Source organism: Mastomys coucha, unplaced genomic scaffold (genome assembly GCF_008632895.1).
Source record: "Mastomys coucha isolate ucsf_1 unplaced genomic scaffold, UCSF_Mcou_1 pScaffold16, whole genome shotgun sequence".
In the NCBI taxonomy this organism is placed as follows: domain Eukaryota; kingdom Metazoa; phylum Chordata; class Mammalia; order Rodentia; family Muridae; genus Mastomys; species Mastomys coucha.
In genome coordinates, this window is record NW_022196898.1 from 70449812 (window position 1) to 70468291 (window position 18480).

An 18480-nucleotide genomic window follows, 5' to 3' on the forward strand; every position below is an offset into this window, starting at 1 on the left:
AGATGTATATATATATGTATATAGCTATAGATAGATACTGATCTAAGTAAAAGAGATGAAAAATAAATAGGAAAATAAGTAAGTCCAGTGTTATAAAAGCGAATACAGGAGGATTATCAATTCAAACTTAGCCTGGGTTACCTAGAGAGACCTTGTCTCAAAAAAGCTAATAATAGTAATAATAATAATAATAATAATAATAATGATAACAGTTATACATTTTTAAAAGAAGCAAGCAAAATACATGGAGTGAGAGGGTTTATGCCTAAGAGCAATTCTGTATGAGGTGGATGTTAAATGGATCCAGCATTCACATAAAATGCTGGACCAAGGAGCTGACACTCTGCAGAGCAAGGCCGAGAACCTGCTGCTGTGTTCATCTGTGTCTTTGCCCTCAACCTTTCAGGAGGAAACACTTGCTCCCATGATTCGCGTGTCAGGACTTGCTGCACCACGAAGGTAGAGACTGAAGATCTGGTGATCTATGCCCATCATTAACAGCGGAGATTTTTTTTTTTTTAGATTTGACAAGGAGATTCAGTACAAATAAAATGTTAGTGTGGTATACCTCTAACCCTTCAATTCCAAGGAAAATATCATTACAAAACTCGGCAAAGTCTATTAGTGGACTGTCAGTTGGTCGGGTCTATTTTAGTCATCTTAAAGAGCTGGCCAGCTTTTAAAAACAATTGTTCCCTGAGCTTACTCCCCTGCAGTGCTCTTTCTTGTAGGTTTGTTTTAGAAACAAAATAGACTTGCTGGGAGCGATTTCTGTTTGTTCTGGACTGGAGGCTGAGATGCCGATGATCCTTCCCTTTTCCACATTAGCACTTAGATAATAAACAAGTGTGCTTTCAGAGAAGAAGGTAACCACTTTCCCAAGGGGCGAGGGACGTGTCCTAAGAATAGCAGATGAAGAATAGTCTAATAGGTGAACTTTGTATCTACATCACAGACCCAGAGTGAAAAGACAATTCAGACATGAGGATCCCATCGGCAGGGTGCTCTAGCACTCAAATGAGACCTCATTTAGAATGCTTAGAAAATTTGGTTCATGCTACCCTTCATTCAGCAGAGGGGCCAACTTCATCGGTACATTCTCTAACCATTCTGATGTTTGTTGGAGGGTATGGAGTTTTTAATCTTATAAGTCATTCATACATTTAATTTTGATGAGTTTTATATAGTCCTCAGCGGTGAGTGTTAGGAATCTGCAACCAGTTGCAAATAAAGAATAAGGAATTACTTTGTGTAATATTTGACCTGAAGCTGCATGATTAGACCTGTAGATAGCTTTTGAGATTTTTCACACATTTTACAGTAATGATCAATAAAATTACAACTCTCAATAGATGTGGGTGCTTAGCATCTGTATGCTAAGAACTAAAGTGTCATAGGGAATGTCCTTCATCAGCTCCGTGACTCATGTTTCTTTTTAACCCAACTATGTTTTAAGATCTACATCACAGGAAGAATTATGTTGAAACTTCATCTAAAATTCTACTTTCTTCTCTACAATAAAGAGAAAATTAGTCCTCCAGGCTGAATTTCATGACAAAGAGATGTGTTCTTATTTAGGTTTTCTGGTGTTGTAATGAAACACCCTTACAAGAGCAATTTGGGGAGGAAAGGGTTAATAATATTTGCCTACATTTCCCTATCACAGCGCATCCATAACCGCCGTCCATTTGTGTTACTTCTTGTCGGGTATTTACAAGAAAACTAGCCAGTGCCTGTACCCTTCTCTTCTTATTAATGGGAAAAATTTTAACATATGCATGTTGCTCGCTTTGCACTGGGAAGAAATGGCTCCAAAAAACTCATTTGTTTACAGAGTAAGTGGGATTTTGAAAAGAGCACTTGGGTGAATTCTCCACAAGTTGATAATACTGGGTATTACTGTTGTCGTATTTACATTATGTTGCCATGTTCTGGTTTTCTTGAGGTGGTTATGTGGCCAGGGGTTGGGATGACAGGATTTGAAGTTTCTTCCATTTCTCTTGTGTCATCTGATCCCATGTGGCGTTTCCGCTGGGAAATGAAATAGGGAGATGTATTGAGACTGTTAAGTAACCGCAGAAAATGTCTGGGATTAGCTGCTTATTGAATAAGGGGCTGCTCTCTGTGACAGTGATGGGTTATCCCTGACATGACCAGCTGTCGAATTTCACATTGCTCACTCAGAGAGACTCAAGTCGTTCCTAGAGAACGTTCAGCCCTGTGGGACATAATGTCTGTTGACACTGTGGGTATTGCCTGTAAAATAGAGGTTCCTTCCTGCTTAAACATATTCCATAAGGTCTGGGGTAGGCAGCAAGCACACGGGCTTCCCAATAGTGCTCTGACATTCATAGTGGCTTTGACTCAAATGTGAAGCCTGAACCTATACTCACAATAGAAGCTGTCTCTGAGAGCTATTTAAAGCTATGTAGTAATCCCAGTACTCTAGACCAGGAAGCCAGAGGATCAACACTCCCAGGCCAACCTTGGCTACATAGTAAGTTCCAGGTCAGCCTAAGCTATATATTAAGGAGAGACTTTGTCTCAAAAAACAAATAACAACAAAGTTAACCACAAAGTAATTGTTTGATCTTAAGAAAGTGTACCAATTTGTTCAAAGGGCAATCCTTAGCAGACTAGAGGGAAATCTTTGACAAGCATACAAGGAAGGCAGAGGATGCTGACTTTGCTCTGGGCAGTTGAAATTCAGGCCACTGATGTCTTTTATCTGTGTGACTTTAGACAAAATTATACCTTTTCTTTCTTTTGTTCCTGCTGATGCTGATGACTGACCAAGAGCCTTGTTCATGGTAGACAACTATTCTACCACTGAGCTATAGTCCCAAGTGTCTATTCTTAACCTATTGCTTTATTCCTTGATGATTTTAGAATGTCATCCTTCTGAAGGTGGAAGAACACCCCCCCACTTTCCCCCTTTGATCTAGTAATCTCTTGAGAGAAATACGTGGTGTATGTTTGGTTGGTTTGGTGAGGGGGAATCTATCTATCTATCTATCTATCTATCTATCTATCTATCTATCTATCTATCTATCCATCCATCCATCCATCCATCCATCCATCCATCCACCCACCCACCCACCCACCCACCCATCCACCCACCCATCCACCATTTTATCTATTTTTGAGATATGGTCTTTTTGTATAGACCTGTCAGACCTGGAACTCACTGTGTAGCCCAAGTTTGCCTTGAAATCTTAGCAGACCTCCTGCCTCAACCTCCTTAGTGCTGGGAGTACAGATGTGTCCTGTGGGAGTACAGTAGCTACATGTAGCTACTTGCTTAGTTTTGTTTTTAATTTATTTTTATGTGTATAGATGTTTTGCCTGTGTGTGTGTCTGTGTACTGTGTTATGCCTGATACCTTCAGAGTTCAGAAGCAGGTGTTAGATCTCTTGAGACTGGAGTTACAAATTGCTGTGAGCTGCCTTGTGGGTGCTGGGGATCAAACTGTGTCTTCTGAGAGCAGCCAATGTTCTTAAGTGCCGAGCCATCTCGCCAGCTCTCACTGGCCCAATTTTTAATGTTGTATGTGGTAATCCTAACAAAAGCAACAACAACAACAACAACAACAAACTTGTCATTTACATCTACAATATTAGTAGTAGAAAAATCATTGGGTACCACAGAATATGAGTAACTTATTGTTGGAATAACTCATTCTATGAAATTGTCTAAGTACATATCTTTCTTTACCATTAGAAGAAATTAAATATAATCAGCCTTCTGTAAGGATGGGTTCTGCCTCCATGGATTTATCTAACTTCAGATAAACATATTTGGGAGAAATTGGTTTGTTCAGATTATATACAGACCTTTTCTTTCATTATTCCTTGAATAGTACAGTATAGCAACTACTAAGATAGCATTTATGATGCATTGTGCATTGTGCATTATAAGCAACCTAGCAGGGACTGACAGGAGGTGGGGGGGGGTATGTGTAAGTTGGATTCAAACTATATGTCATTTTATATGAAGGGGCTTACTGTTCTCAAATTTTTGGCGTCTGAATGGCAGGAAACTGGAACTAATTCCCTGTGGCTTCTTGAGTCCAACCGAATAGAAAACCTTTGGTATAAGGGGACACAAAGAAGACAAAATTGATGTAGAAATCCTAGCATTCTACAAACTAGTCCAGGATCAAATGGTACAAGAAGCAAGGTTTAACTATACAAATGAGTTCAAAAGGGAGATGGCCTTGGGGCGGGGGACCAATAGATGTCTGAAGCCAAGCCGGGGATCCAAGGTAAGAAAATTGAGCTTCCAAAAGCCAAATGGGCTCCCAGTGTCTGAGCTTCCGTGTGGACAGAATGAAGTGTGTGAGTGGCATCTGTGGACTGTAGGAGAGTCCATGCTGCGGTGGCAGCCAGTGAGCTTACAGTGAACTCTGGGAAAAGGCTCATCTGTGGAATTCTACCCATGAGCTGAGTTCATCTCCATCAGCAGTCATGACAAGCAATGGTAGAGCTTGCCTTCTGCTTAAGCCTGTCCTCCGCCCCCAACCCCCCAGGTAGCAAGTTCAAATTCTCACCCAGTATCATGCAAATCACCAAACAAACAGAACAGTAGGCAACACCCACTCTGCTCAGGGCGAATTTACCTTTCAAGCTAAACCTTCAGAGATGGGCCCTAGGTTCCAGTATCTAATGAAGTAAGAGAGAAAGGAAAGGACACAGAAGAAAGTATGGCTTCAAAGATAGTTTTCTTTCCACCAGAAAGAAGACTTTAAATGTCATTGTCACAAATAATGCTTATTTATAGATAAATATCCCTGAGTGTCAAAACTGTAAATTAAAACTTACACGGAAAAGTGCAGAGACTTATGCCAGCAAGCATAGCATAGGAGAGGTGGAGGCAGGAGGATTGCTGCAAGGTCAAAGGTATCCCAGCATACTGAGTGAGAGAGACTCTGTCTCAATCAAGAAACCAGAGAGAGATGGAGGAGGGCGTAATGAAAGAGGAAGGGAAAAGAGAGGGGAAAATTGGAACACAGATTTTAATAAAGGGAGAGCCCCAGGGACCCTCACGTGTCCTCTGAGGAAACTCTGTTCCAAGTGTTCTGATACTAACATGGAAGACACCAGGAACGCCGTGGGGCCAGCAGTATTTTGAGTCTGCTTTTCTTCTGGGTATTGATGTTCCCTGAGCCACCCACCTTCTTGTCTTGTAGGTCTCCCTGGCTATCCCAGTCATTGCCCGGACACCGACTGTATAGCTCACTGACCAGGTTATAGTTTTGATAGTTTGTAATCTGGGAACTCAGAGATCCAAATGGCCAGTCTTTACATTGGCTCCATTTACAATGGATTTCAACGACCTCATCCAATCACACTATGGCTTTTATAACTCTTAATTTCGGAGTTGAACAGCTGATTTTGTTTCTTTTGAAGACTTTAATGTTGACTTACCTCACTGTCAAATTTATGGTAGTATACTGATAGACTAAAAGGTTACTCTAACTTGATTTGGGGTCAGTTTTTAAGTAACTTGAGTTTTTCTTTGTTTGTTTTTGTTTGGTTGGTTGGTTTTTGTTTTATTTTGTTTTTCAAGACAGGGTTTCTCTGTGTAACTCTGGCTGTCCTGGAACTCACTCTGTAGACCAAGCTGGCCTCGACCTCAGAAATCCGCTTGCCTCTGCCTCCCAAGTGCTGGGATTAAAGGCGTGTGCCGCCACTGCCCAGCAAGTAACTGAGGTTTTGTGTGAACACGTTTCAAGTGTACTTTCTGAGAAGAGCCCCGCTAATATGCCCCCAATATGGGCAATTGCACCATAAAACTTACCACAAGGCATACTGCTTCTGCATTCTCTGCCCACTGAACTCTGAACTCCTTCCGGGTACCCTTTTCCTCCATCAATTATTCTTTGATTTTTAGTAGGCAGTTTAGTACTCGTTGAATAACAGATAAATGAATGAACTTCAAATCAGGTTAGACTTGCATTGCTCCATTAGGCCCCATCAGTTCTGTCTGCAGTGAAAATCCCTAGCTATAAACCAGACATGCTTGACCTGAGCCAAAAACCTTTCCCCAGCATTTGTCAGTAAGGCTTAGAGCATCTAGAGACTTTAAGAGTATACAAGGGGCCTGTGAAAGTCAGGGCGAGTCAAACCAAGGGCCACAAAGGTAGTTAGGACAAATGAGTAATTCTCTTTTCTTAAAAAAAAAAAGTATATCATTCTTTTATGATACAATAAAGGAGAGGAAAACCAAGCAAACCACAAAACCAAAGCAGTGTAGACAGTACCTTTCCCTCCTCTGATCTGCCCTCCCGAACTTTGTATCATTTTCTTGTAGGTAGAGAATGAGAACGAACTGAACAAAGAAAGATGAGCCTCCCACACAGAATTCAGACCGCATTTCCTAAAGTGGGAGCACTTGGGGGGAAATGGTTTATCTTGATGAGACTAAACTGGGAAAAGAACGAAGCAGTAGAATTCTTACTTAGAGGGAGCTGAAGTTGTAAGTCGTTACTGACTTGAAGTAATTCCTCAACCTGAAGCTGGAACTGAACGAGTAGAAACAGCCCCCGGAGCAGAGTGATGCGAGGCTTCTCCAAGTCGTTCTAAACCTTTTGTGGAACTCAAGGCTTACGGTCCAAGTTTAGCTTGGCCAACTTAAGTACAGTTTATCTTTCGAATTCCTTCTGACCTATGTGAAAGTAGGCTTCTCCTGTTAATTCCTGTTTTGGTTTTTTAATAACTTCTTTTCCCAAAAATAATTCTGTTGAAGGTCAAATAATTTTCAAGGCCAGAGTTTCAAAAGAAGCTGAGCTACATTCCGGCACGAGAAATTCTTGCGCACTAATGATTCGCCTGCATTCCTCTGTAGCTGGCCGCTAGGTCCGGCTTCATTTTTAGTGAATGAGCCTCTTTGAAATAGTCGAAATCAATGTAAAATGTTTGTTTAATTATATATTTCATTGGAAATGTAAAAGATTGTTTTGCTTTTTTGTGTGTGTGCCAGAAAAGTATGCAGAATATTTACTTAAGACACAGTTACCCGCTAGCTTAATCTAGTTATAAGATAAAGATCCAAAGTCCAGTGAGGTTTGGGCTCTAGGAAATTTTTGGTTTTAGGAAATTAGGTTTGGGTTAGGAATATTACTACCCTTATTAAGAGTAAAAGGCTGGGGCTGGAGAGATGGCTCAGCTGTTAAGAGCACTGACTGCTCTTCCAGAGATCCTGAGTTCAATTCCTAGCAACCACATGGTGGCTCACAACCATCTATAATGGGATCTGATGCCCTCTTCTGGTTTGTCTGAAGACAGCTACAGTGTGCTCATATACATGAAATAAATAAATAAACTTAAAAAAATAAAATAAAAATGAAAGACTGGACTCAGGAGTTTTGTTTTAGCTTTGCAGCTTCATGCGTTTAAACAGCCCATATCCGCTGTAAGCACATTCACTCTGAGGAACTGAAGATAATGAAAAAAAAGTGCCACTTTTTTCTTCTTATCATAGGTCGTCGGTGTAGCTCAGGCCATCAACAAGAAATCAGGAAATGGTGGGACCTTCACTGAAAAAGATGAAAAGGTAAAGTAAGAAAAGCAGAGGTTGGCATGATGTCAGCTTAGAGAGATGTAGTCTCTCTATAGTACATGACCTCTGGAGTAAGGCATTGTTGAAATGGCTGCTTGAAAAAAATTAGTGAGAGGTATGGACGTCTGTGTGGATGTGTGTGTGTGTGTGTGTGTGTGTGTGTGTGTTTGTGCTCTCGGTGCATGTGCACATGCTGGGTGCGTGTGCGCATGCATGCGTATATGTATGTGCATCAGTAATGATTAAGGAAATGGGGGCATGGAAGATGTTGGAGAGGCAAGAGGGTGGGAGGGAAAGGATGTGACTACAGTGCTCATCTGTGAAATTCTCAACGAAATATTTTTAAGAGGAAAAAAAAATGATGTGAATTTTAGAAGACTGTCTTCAGCTGAGTCTTGTCTGACCTGAGAGTGCTTGAGAGTCATCAGGAACCCCGTGTTCTCCCCTCATGGAGCTACCAGCCAGCCCTCCCCTTTAGCTGGGTGCACAGGAAGGGTTCCTCTGTGTTCTAAGTGTTCTCATTGTACAAACATTCGTCCTTGAGGGGGAAAAAGGATTTCTCTAAGCCCCGTACCCAGCACTTTTCCTGCTAGTTAAACAAATTTCCTAGCTTTGTAAGCTTCACACAGGAGTGCCAAGGTGTAAATTCAGGGTGGGTTATTGGAATTCAGCTTCTGAGAGAAGAGCAATCAGTGTTATCTTACGGTTCCCATCCAAGTCTTAAGAAAAACATTCCATACTGATAAGATTCCATTCCTGCTTACCCTTAGGTCTTCCTGTACCTTCATTCTTCAGAGACTGAATAGTTTTATCTATTAAATATGTATTATACATTTGTCATAGCTCATGGCATCTCCACTGCTCCAAGCCATTGCTAGCATGTTGCTCCTCTGGAAATAAATCAGTGGTTTTTTTTTTTAATTCAAAAGATATTCAAAGGAGACTATTACTTGTGATTCTGTTATATAGCAGTATTGACACCTAGGCTAGCCCTCATGTTTTAATTGATCCAAACCATAGGAAGTGCCTTTTAAAGTCAGAGCAAGTATACTTCTATGCTATTAATTACACCTGGACACATGATAGGAAAGCATGATGATCAGATAAACTTTATGTCTTCTCTTTATATAATCCATTGGAATAAAACTGCTCTCAATAAATATTTAGACTGTATCACATCTTGACAAAATATATCCACATGTGTGGATAAATCATGCCATCTAAAAGATTGCTCTAATCACTAACTTAGCCGTGAGCACATCACCCTATTGCAGTGTAATAAGGATTCAGATTCATGTTAAAAAGATGTACTTTAACTAATACTTGCAGCCTTACGTAACACCTAACTTGTTACAGCCAATGTTCTCTTAAATATCTGAGTTTTCATTTGCTGCAATAATGATTATGAGTGGTTTATTTGCGCCCTTACAGGTTTGTATCTTAGTGTCATATCCAATCTACACCAAATCTTATATAGAGAAAATCGTGATTCCATACACAAGCACCATTTTAACGCCTCTCCTCTTACTCATATAACATAAGACCGAATGCTCAGTCATCTTCTTATCTGTGCCCTTTGGCTAATACTTAGCTTATATCCGTTCCTACTTTTGTACATAGCGAGCATCTACATTTAGGTGTTTCACGCTTACTTCAACCACAAGTACTTTTATGTTTCAGGCAGTGTTTCTAGACAATTTTACAGGCGGTTCCAACCTGGTTGTTGTCCTTTGTTCTAGGACTTTGCAGCCTATCTGGCATTCTGTGGTATCGTTCTTCACAATGCTCAGCTCTATGAAACGTCACTGCTGGAGAACAAAAGAAATCAGGTGAGTGTCATTTCTAAAGAGATCAAGGCAGCCTTTTTTTAAAAAAAAAAAAAAAATTGTTAAGTTTCTATTCAAATTATGAAGGCAAGCAATTAAAATTCAATTCTCACAACCTGCTCTTGTAAACATTTTTGCTGTTTCTTTCTGATGGTCATTTCCTTTTCCATTTTCCATGCTCAAAAGCACCATCACTGTTAGACAGTGGTTTTTGCCATCAGAGATGTAGATGAATAATGTTTTTAGCGGCTCTTCTTCAACTGTAGCCACCCCTCTGTTCCATAGTTCTTTAGCATCCTTGGTCTTTCTGACATCCTTCCCCAATCCTATTTCTTAGATCTGCTATCTGAATCTCTTTTTTTCTTATTTATTGCTGAAGTTGCTAATATACATATTGCTCTACAGCCATGATGAACTATACTTAAGTTTTATGTTAGTTCTAATTCTTATTTATGCTATATATGTATCTGTATTGCTTTTGCTATATAACTTTTGATTTCCTCCAATATTAAGTCCCGCCCTTGTTTCTTGGAACTCTACTGTAATCTTCTGTCCCTGCCCCTCACACACACTCAACTCTCTCACACATTTCCTAGAGTTCTTCTTTTCTTCCGATGTCTAAATTAAGGATTCCCATATTTCCTGTCCCCTCTGTGCCTGATGTGCGTACAGCCACGTGGAACTTTCTCCACCATGCTTCTCTTAGGGAAATTCTATTTTCTGGATCTCTCAACTTCTTGTTCACTTAAATCCTGTTTTGCCCCTGCATGTTCTTAGTTAAATGTGTAAGAGACAGCATTGATGATGAGGTAGTCTCTGTGAATCTTTGCGTGTATGAAAATAGCTGATTTACCATTGCACCCCTCTGGTTGGCATGAAGTTGTAAACTGGAAAGCTGAGGTTCTCTGATTTTAAGGGTCATCGGTTTTCTGATGAGCATCTTGACTCTTTACAAATGATTTGTGTGTATTCTCTGTCATACATATAGGGCCTATACATATACAATAGGACCTATATTGTCTTTTATAATTTTATGTCTAAGCTTTTTGTAATCTGTGGCTTTGTTTCTGTAACAGTTTTGTGAAAGAAGGTCTCTTCTTACTATGCCTGCCCGTCAGGTCACCTGGTTAAGACTGGAGATTTAAGGAAAACTTCAATTTTGTGTAATCATTTTTTTTATGACTTTGTAGTCCATAAACTTCTCCACACTCTATTTTCTCTTTTCAGAATTAATGCTGTGTCTGGTACTCTATCTCAATGGCAGGCCCCTTGACTACCATGGGTGAGGCCCAAAGTTCAATTCCCAGCACCAAAAAAGAAAAAATTGGAAGGAAGGCCCAGTGCTCTTAAACCGGAGAATTCTCCCTTTCTCCTACTCTAATCTCATCACGTTCTAGTCCAGTTAATTTTACAAACACAGCTGCAATAACACCACATCCCTCCTGCGGGGTTCCAGTCCACGCCCCTTGGAGGCATGAAGCTTGGTGGGCCCACCTCTGCTCATAAGGATTCTTGTCTCCTTGTTTGTCCTTTTGAGCCGTGTGCTCCCATAATTCATTTCACTCCCTCTTTTCTGAAATGTTTCCTTCCCCGAGTCCACCTTACTGAATCCTGTCTTCCCAAGCACAGTTAGAATGAATGGTGTCTCATGCAGCAAGTCCTCTGGAGAAAACTTTTTGGCCCTCATGATGTAATTTTTTTTTTTTTTTTTTTTTTGGTGAGAATCTGCAAAGACTCTCATGCCAACCAGAAGCTCAGAGAGAACTTAAAATGTTTTTTTTTTTTTCAAAAAATATATTTGGGTCATATTCTTTCCCTTCCTCAACTCCTCCCACATCCTCCTCATCTCCCCAACAATAAAAGAAAACAAGAAGCACATACGCGCGCATGCACTGAATCTGTAAACTGCTTTTGGTAAAATGGTTATTTTTGACAATATTAATACTACCAAGCCATGAGCTAGAGAGATTCATCCTCTTACATCTTCTGAAGTTTCTTTCTTCAGTGTCTCAAAGTTTTTATGACACAAGTCTTTCACTTGTTTGGAGTTATTCCAAGGCATTTGTTTTTTGAAGTTATTACAAAAGGTGTCATTTCATTGATTTGTTTATCAGTATGTTTGCTATTTGTTTATAAGAAGGTGACTGATTTTTACATGTTAATTGTGTGTCCTGCTACATTGCTGAAGATGTTTATGAGCTGTAGACATCTTCTAGTAGGTTCTTTGGGGTCTTTTAAGCATAAAGTCATATCATCTGCAGATAAAAATACTTTGACTTCTTCCTTTTCTATTCATACCCTCTTGATCTCCTTCACTTTTTTTTTCCCTAGCCAAGACTTCAAGCATTATATTGAATAGTTATGGAGAGAGTGGACAACTTAAAATGTGGAAATTCTTTGAGTTTTCTCTGCTTATGATTATATCTTCTGTGGACTTGCTATAAATATTTTATTGTGTCGCATTATGTCTCTTGTATCCCTAACCTTCTCAGAATTTTTTTTTTGGATTTTTTTTTTTTTTTTTTTTTTTTTTTTTTTTTTTTTTTTTTTTTTTTAGACAGGGTTTCTCTGTATAGCTCTGGCTGTCCTGGAACTCACTCTGTAGACCAGGCTGGCCTCAAACTCAGAAATGCGCCTGCCTCTGCCTCCCAAGTGCTGGGATTAAAGGCTTGCGTCACCACCTCCCCACCTTCTCAGAATTTATCATGAAGGGATGTTTTATTGTGTAAAGGCCTTTCTGCATCAAATGATTATGTGGTGTTTATCCTGGAGTATATTTGTGTTGAGCATGACTTTACTGACTTACAAATGCTGAACCAATCTCTGGAAGGAAGGCACTTTATCATGGTGGGTGATCTTTTGATGTGTTCTTGAATATGATTTACAAGCATTTTATTGAGAATATCTGCATCTATGTTCTTAAGGAATATTGATCTGTTTTTTTTTGTTGTTGTTGTTGTTGTTGTTGTTGGATCTTTGCAGGGCTTTGACTATTGTAATAGTGGCTTTGTAAAAAGAATTAGGCAATGTTCCTGCAGTTTCTGTTTTGCACAATAATTTGAGTACTGTTGACATTAGTTCTTCTTTGTCAGTCTGGTAGAATTCTGCTGTGAACCTATCTGGCCCTGGCCTTTTTAAATTGAGAGATTTTTAAATTACTGCATCTATTTCACTTGAGATTATGAGTATATTTAAATTATTTATCTCATCTTGATTTAACTCTGGCAGGCCAGGTATATCAAGAAATTTATCCATTTCCTTTTTTTTTTTTTTTCCAGTTTGGTAGAAGACAGCTTTTTGGAGTATATTCTGTGATTCTCTGGACTTTATCAATATCAGTTGTGATGTCCCTGTTTATTTCTAAATCTATTGATTTGTGTATATCTTTGTCCTTTTGCTAATTTGGCTAAGAGTTTGTGAGTCTTGTAAATTTTCTCAAAGAACCAACTCTTTATTCTGTGATTCTTTGTAGTGTTTTTGTTTCTACTTTATTGATTTTTGGCATGAGTCTGCTTCTTCCAGTATACTCTCTGTGGCTATTATTATTATTATTTTTCTAGTTTTCTAGTGTGATGCTAAGTCATTGTTATGAGATCCTCTATGTGAATTTGTCTCTTGGAGCTGCCTTCCTTGTGTCCCGTAGGTATGGAATGTTGTGTTTTCATTTTCTTTCACTCCTAAAGAGTTTTAAATTTCCTTCTTGATTTCTCTTTCGATCTAATTTTCATTCTGTAGCAAGTTGTTCAGCTTCCATGAATTTGTATGCTTTCCGCCATTTCTCCTGTTGATATCCAGATTTAATCCATGGTGGTCAGAAAGGATGCAAGATGTTTGTCTTAGTTACTGTTCTATTGCTATGAAGAGACACCATGACTTTATACAACTTTTATAAAAGAAAACATTTAATTGGGGGCTGGCTTACAGTTTCAGGAGATTAGTCATGGTGGCGTGCGGGCAGGCACGATGCAAGGAGGTAGCTGAGAGTAGAAGCGAGCACCTCCTCTCCTGTCCATAGGTAACAGGCAGAGAGAGAAAGAGACAGAAATAGACAAAGACAGAAAAAAGAGACACAGACAGGCAGAGAGACAGAGACAGAGAGACACAGAGAAAGAGAGAGACAGAGACAGAAAGAGATAGACAGGCAGAGAGAGGCAGAAGGACACACAGAAAGACAGATAGACTGGGTCTTGCATGGGCTTTTGAACCACAGAGATCACACCTTCTCAACGAGGCATCTTTCTTTTGCATTCACAGACACGTCTTTCTCTAGATATAGGGATTTTTTTCCTGTGATCTTGTTAAAAAATATTCACTGCGCCTTTGACTTTGTTTCTTCTTTTTTTTCCCCAATACTTATCTTTGTTGTTGTTGTTGTTGCTTGTTTGTTTTCTTCTTCTTGTTTTTTTTTTTCATGGTGTCTCAAAATCCATGGATGGTTTGAACTTGGTTTTTGTTGTTGTAGTCATTTTTAATTTTATTTTGACTGAGCTATACCTTGTCTTCAAGACTTGATATTCTGTCTTCCATGTTATTTAATCTGTTGGTGAGGTTTACCCCTCAGGTATTGGATGACATCCAGAGCTTTTCATTTCCAGTTTTCTTTCAGTTTGGGTTTTCTTTAGTGATTCCATTTCTTTGTTTACTTCTACTTTTGGGTCTTGAATGATTTCATTGTTTCATTCATCTGTTTGCATTTTCACAATCTTCACTGAGGAATTTAGTGTTATCTTCTTTAAAGTCCTTGAACATATTTATAATTGCTGTTTGAAATCCTTGTCTTGTTCTTCATGAAATTGTTTGAGGGGGTTAGTATCATAGGCTTTCTGGCATCTGGTGGAGACCTGTGGCCTTTATTATTTTTCTTTTGTATTTTTGCCCTGAGGTATCTAGAATAATGATGTTTAACATGTTTCTTGCAGTAGTTATCTGGTCCCGTCTTGTCTTTATTCGGTGGGTGTTCTGTTTTTTGATTGCTGTTTCCCACTCTGGTTCCTAGCCAAGCATGGTAGCTCTTGTTGCTCCGTTAGAGATCTGTTCTGCATGCCACCAGGGAGTTACAAAAAAATGGAGATAAATTAGAAGGAAGGACTTATGGGGAGGGAGGGGTGTCTTGGATCCGCAACAGGAGGTCCAGTCCCTAGGAGATGAATCAGGGGCTTCTCTAGGCAGGCTGCAGCAGAATAAGAACAACACTGAAAAGACCAGAGTCGAGGGACGGGAAGGAGGAGTTTTAAAACGTTTCCTTTGAACGTTATGAAATATTAACAGTGTAGGTAGGCCCGTTCTCAGAAGTTTGCAAAGACGATAACCTTTCACCATCCAGTAGATACTCTTCAACACATCTTGTAAATACTATATTTTATTATCCTGACAAAAGTCCAAAACTACACACTTACAAACTTGCCCTGGCTTATCCAACTACTGCGAAGAATTAGGAACTGTCTACATGAGTCTAGGTCCCCATGATCTTTCTACCATACTGCCTCTGTGATCTGTGCAGGGTGGCATTAGCCACACAGATGTGGATTCGAGAGTCGAGTGAACGTGTTCGTAAACAGCCTTTAGCCCACCGAGTGGCTTTAGTCTCTGCACCGTCATGACCTGTCACCTTTTCTCGTCCAGGTGTTACTTGACCTTGCTAGCTTAATTTTCGAAGAGCAGCAGTCACTAGAGGTCATTCTGAAGAAGATAGCTGCCACTATCATCTCCTTCATGCAGGTGCAGAACTGCACCATCTTCATCGTGGATGAAGACTGTCCCGTGAGTACCGAGACGGACTTTGCGTTTTGGCAAAACAGACTTGTCTCTTCCTTGAAAGCACGTTCTGATTTCAAACGTGATTTTTCCTCAAAAGCCCACCCCAACTCCTAGTGCATATAAATATAGATGCAAAACCAGTACAAGGGTGAACTCTTTATGAAGTGGGTTGGAGGTGAGGGTAGCGAGAGCCTTCAGTGTCCCACCACTAACCATGGGGTTCTTCTCTGTGCTACCCACTGCCTGTGGCCACCCTGAATGGGGGAACAACTTGGATTGTACTGTGCAGACCAAACCATTAACAACGGTGGTGCTTTAGTATCTAAAACAGGTAGACTCCCATTCTGAATGGGTGGAGTAGAAATTGTTTAGAAAAATTAGCCGAATGCCTAGGCAGGAGATGTGTAGAACTAAAGGAGTCTGTAAGTCCTACATCATTTCCGGACAATAGGGAAGGACCCACTGTTCTAACCCACAGATTTTTTAGTCTGTTTATCTCTATTGTTGGGAAACATTCCCTGGTGAGAGAGAGAAGGAGCACCCTCACAGGGCTGGATACTTATGCTTAAGTGTTATATACGGAGTGTCTGCCTAGAGTTTGCCTGAGAATCAGACCGCTGGCCTGCCACGGGGATGAATGCAGATTTTATCCCTCCCCACTTTCTGAACCGTGGATCATTCCTTTTGGTGGCAGTTGTTCTTCTGTGGTCTGAGAGGAGACTGTTCATTGGTAGGTTATCTGGAAGAAAGAATAGCACTATCATTGGACAGGTCAATTATAATTTGTATAGGATATCTGAGTTGACATTTCTGGTAGGAATAGAGTATTAAAAGACATTCAGTCGTATTAAATTTTTAGTTGGCTTAGATATTTAGACAATTTATTATCCTCTTAATGTGTGTGTTAGAATGGATGCATTGGTTAGTCTAAAATTCTTATTAACAGTGTATCAAAAAATTCACTATATCAAAATAATAATCAGTATTTTCATAGGTAGCTACTATTTTATGTTGTTATCCACCTCTAAAATATTTAATATAAAACAATTACAAGATAGTTGCTAGCTTTTGAAAGTTCACATCAGAATTCATTAATTCAGTATACCAATTTGTCATTTTCCTTCAAAAATCTGTTCTTTAGCATTTAATTTTTAAAGTTTTTCTGTAGAAGCATTCACTTTTAAAAATTTCAGTCTCACTTTATGAACATTTGGTGGAATTCTTAACAGGTAATACCTCTTAGGGCGACAAGTTGATTTAGATCAGTGTGGTGTGACTCTCAGCTCGACAGTGTGGCCAAGAATATATTCTGACCTCTTTTGAAAAAATGAGTTGTTGGGTTTAGAAAAGAAATTAGTTGAGTTGATATTACTGCTATTTATGGATTAAAACTACTTCAATATGAGTAAAAATAAAAATGTAAGCTCCCTCAAAATATGCTTGGCTTTCCCATTCCCAGGTCATACATTCTTGGCCTTATGCTTTTCTTTCCAATCTCTCCTCCTTCTGTTGTATGTACAGCATGGAGCAATATGAATTTTGTTTTGTAATATAAGGTAAAAACTATTTCCTGACATCACTAAAGTCTGCATAATTGTTTTATTTTCTTTGTTAAATATTGCTAGATGGTTTATCTCTTTAGGAAAGACTTCTATGGGCTGGGGAATAGCTGAGAGAGTGAAGTCCTTGCTCTGAAAGCTTAAGAATCCAAATTTGCTATCAGAAGCCACATAGCAATGCCAAAATGTTGGGGCAAGCTTAGAACTAACTCCATGGCTTGGGAGGCAGAGACAGGAGGATCCTTAGGGCTCTACAATCCATCAGGTCAGCCTAACTGGTGAGCTCTAGGATAGGGACAACATTCCTGAGAATGATACCAGAGGTGGTCCTCTGGCCCCCTCCCTCCTTCCTTCTCTCTCTCTCTCTCTCTCTCTCTCTCTCTCTCTCTCTCTCTCTCTCTCTCACTCTCTCACTCACACACACACTTTCTCTTTCTTTCTCTCACACAAACACACTCTTACACATACTCTCTCCCTCACACACACGCTCTCACACACTTTCTCACACACACTCTCTCTTTCTCTCTCTCTCTCACACACACACATGCATACACTTCAACACACACTTGCATATACACATACTCATAAACAACACAGTTATACACATACAAACACATATGCACACTCACACACACTCATGAAGACTCGTGCGCAGACACACACACACACACACACACACACACACACACATGGACATATGCATAAAAAGAGGCCCGAGTTTTACTAGCAGCAGAAGGATATACTCAAAAGCTTTCTTCAGGTAAATTCAGAAACAATGTGAGCCTTTAATAATAGAAAGAATCTTTGAGGATGTTGTGAATTTAGCACTTGGATCCATTTGGTCCAAGAGTAAGGGAAATACTATTGTGCACTGGCACCCTAGCGTTGCACAGTGTGTGTGTGTGTGTGTGTGTGTGTGTGTGTGTGTATGTTTGTGTGTGGTTTCCATGGCTTTGTACATGTCTCAATGATGTTTGTCACCCTGTTTGCAGGACTCTTTCTCTCGTGTGTTTCACATGGAGTGTGAGGAAGTAGAGAAATCCTCCGATCCGTTATCAAGGTAAAGTAACTTCTGTGACTCTCCCAAGAAGAGCGCGCTGCGAAGAAGTGCATTGTTAGCCTGGTTTAAGGTGTAGGTGACAGGCTGTTTGCCCTGCAAAGATGAGTTTATTTCTTAGCATACTTTCTATGGTGTTAATTGACCAGAGAATTATTTCTTACAGCAGAACTCTGATTGGTACAGGCTTGTTCTGTTCTTACGAACTTGTTCAGCTAAGACCCACAAATACTGTTCTTCGGTTACATTTTTCTGTTTGCATATCTGGAAATATTGGAGATTTCCTGGCAAACTTTCTGTAAATCTATTCTGAGTTAGAATTGGCCATGAGAGCAATTACAGCAGGAGGCCTACGATCCTAATCTTAGAAATCTATGTACCCTCGCTGGCCGGATCAAATCAGATCTTCCATTAGGTTCTTTTCCACAGTTTCTAAATGTGTGCTCATTTTTCTATTAATAGTATTTTATTTTGAAAAGTGTGTGCTGTGTTTGTAGATGGAGGATCCAAGGCACTTATCCCAATCTGGCAAGTGCCTTCTGGAGATTGGGAGGTGGACTTAGGGCAAGCTACTAAATGTTCATACTAATATTTGTTTTTAAACCATACCAAAAACCATTATTGTTCTCTTAAATGATAGGATGTTCTAAAGAACAGAAATCCACCAAGATGAGGAACCAGAGATTGTTAAGCATTTATCATACTTTTTACCTCTTAAAAG

The 18480-nt window shown here is 39.7% G+C and overlaps 1 protein-coding gene across 2 annotated transcripts in view; it reads left to right on the forward strand.

The window, feature by feature from the left end:
* Positions 1-18480, forward strand: part of Pde5a (phosphodiesterase 5A) — a 134654-nt gene that overhangs the window by 40705 nt on the left and 75469 nt on the right. For both annotated transcript variants that reach the window (XM_031375340.1, XM_031375341.1), the window contains exons 4-7: positions 7483-7554; positions 9300-9389; positions 15009-15146; positions 17695-17762. In XM_031375340.1, coding sequence (XP_031231200.1) covers positions 7483-7554; positions 9300-9389; positions 15009-15146; positions 17695-17762 — 368 coding nt within the window. The remainder of the gene's footprint in view (positions 1-7482; positions 7555-9299; positions 9390-15008; positions 15147-17694; positions 17763-18480) is intronic.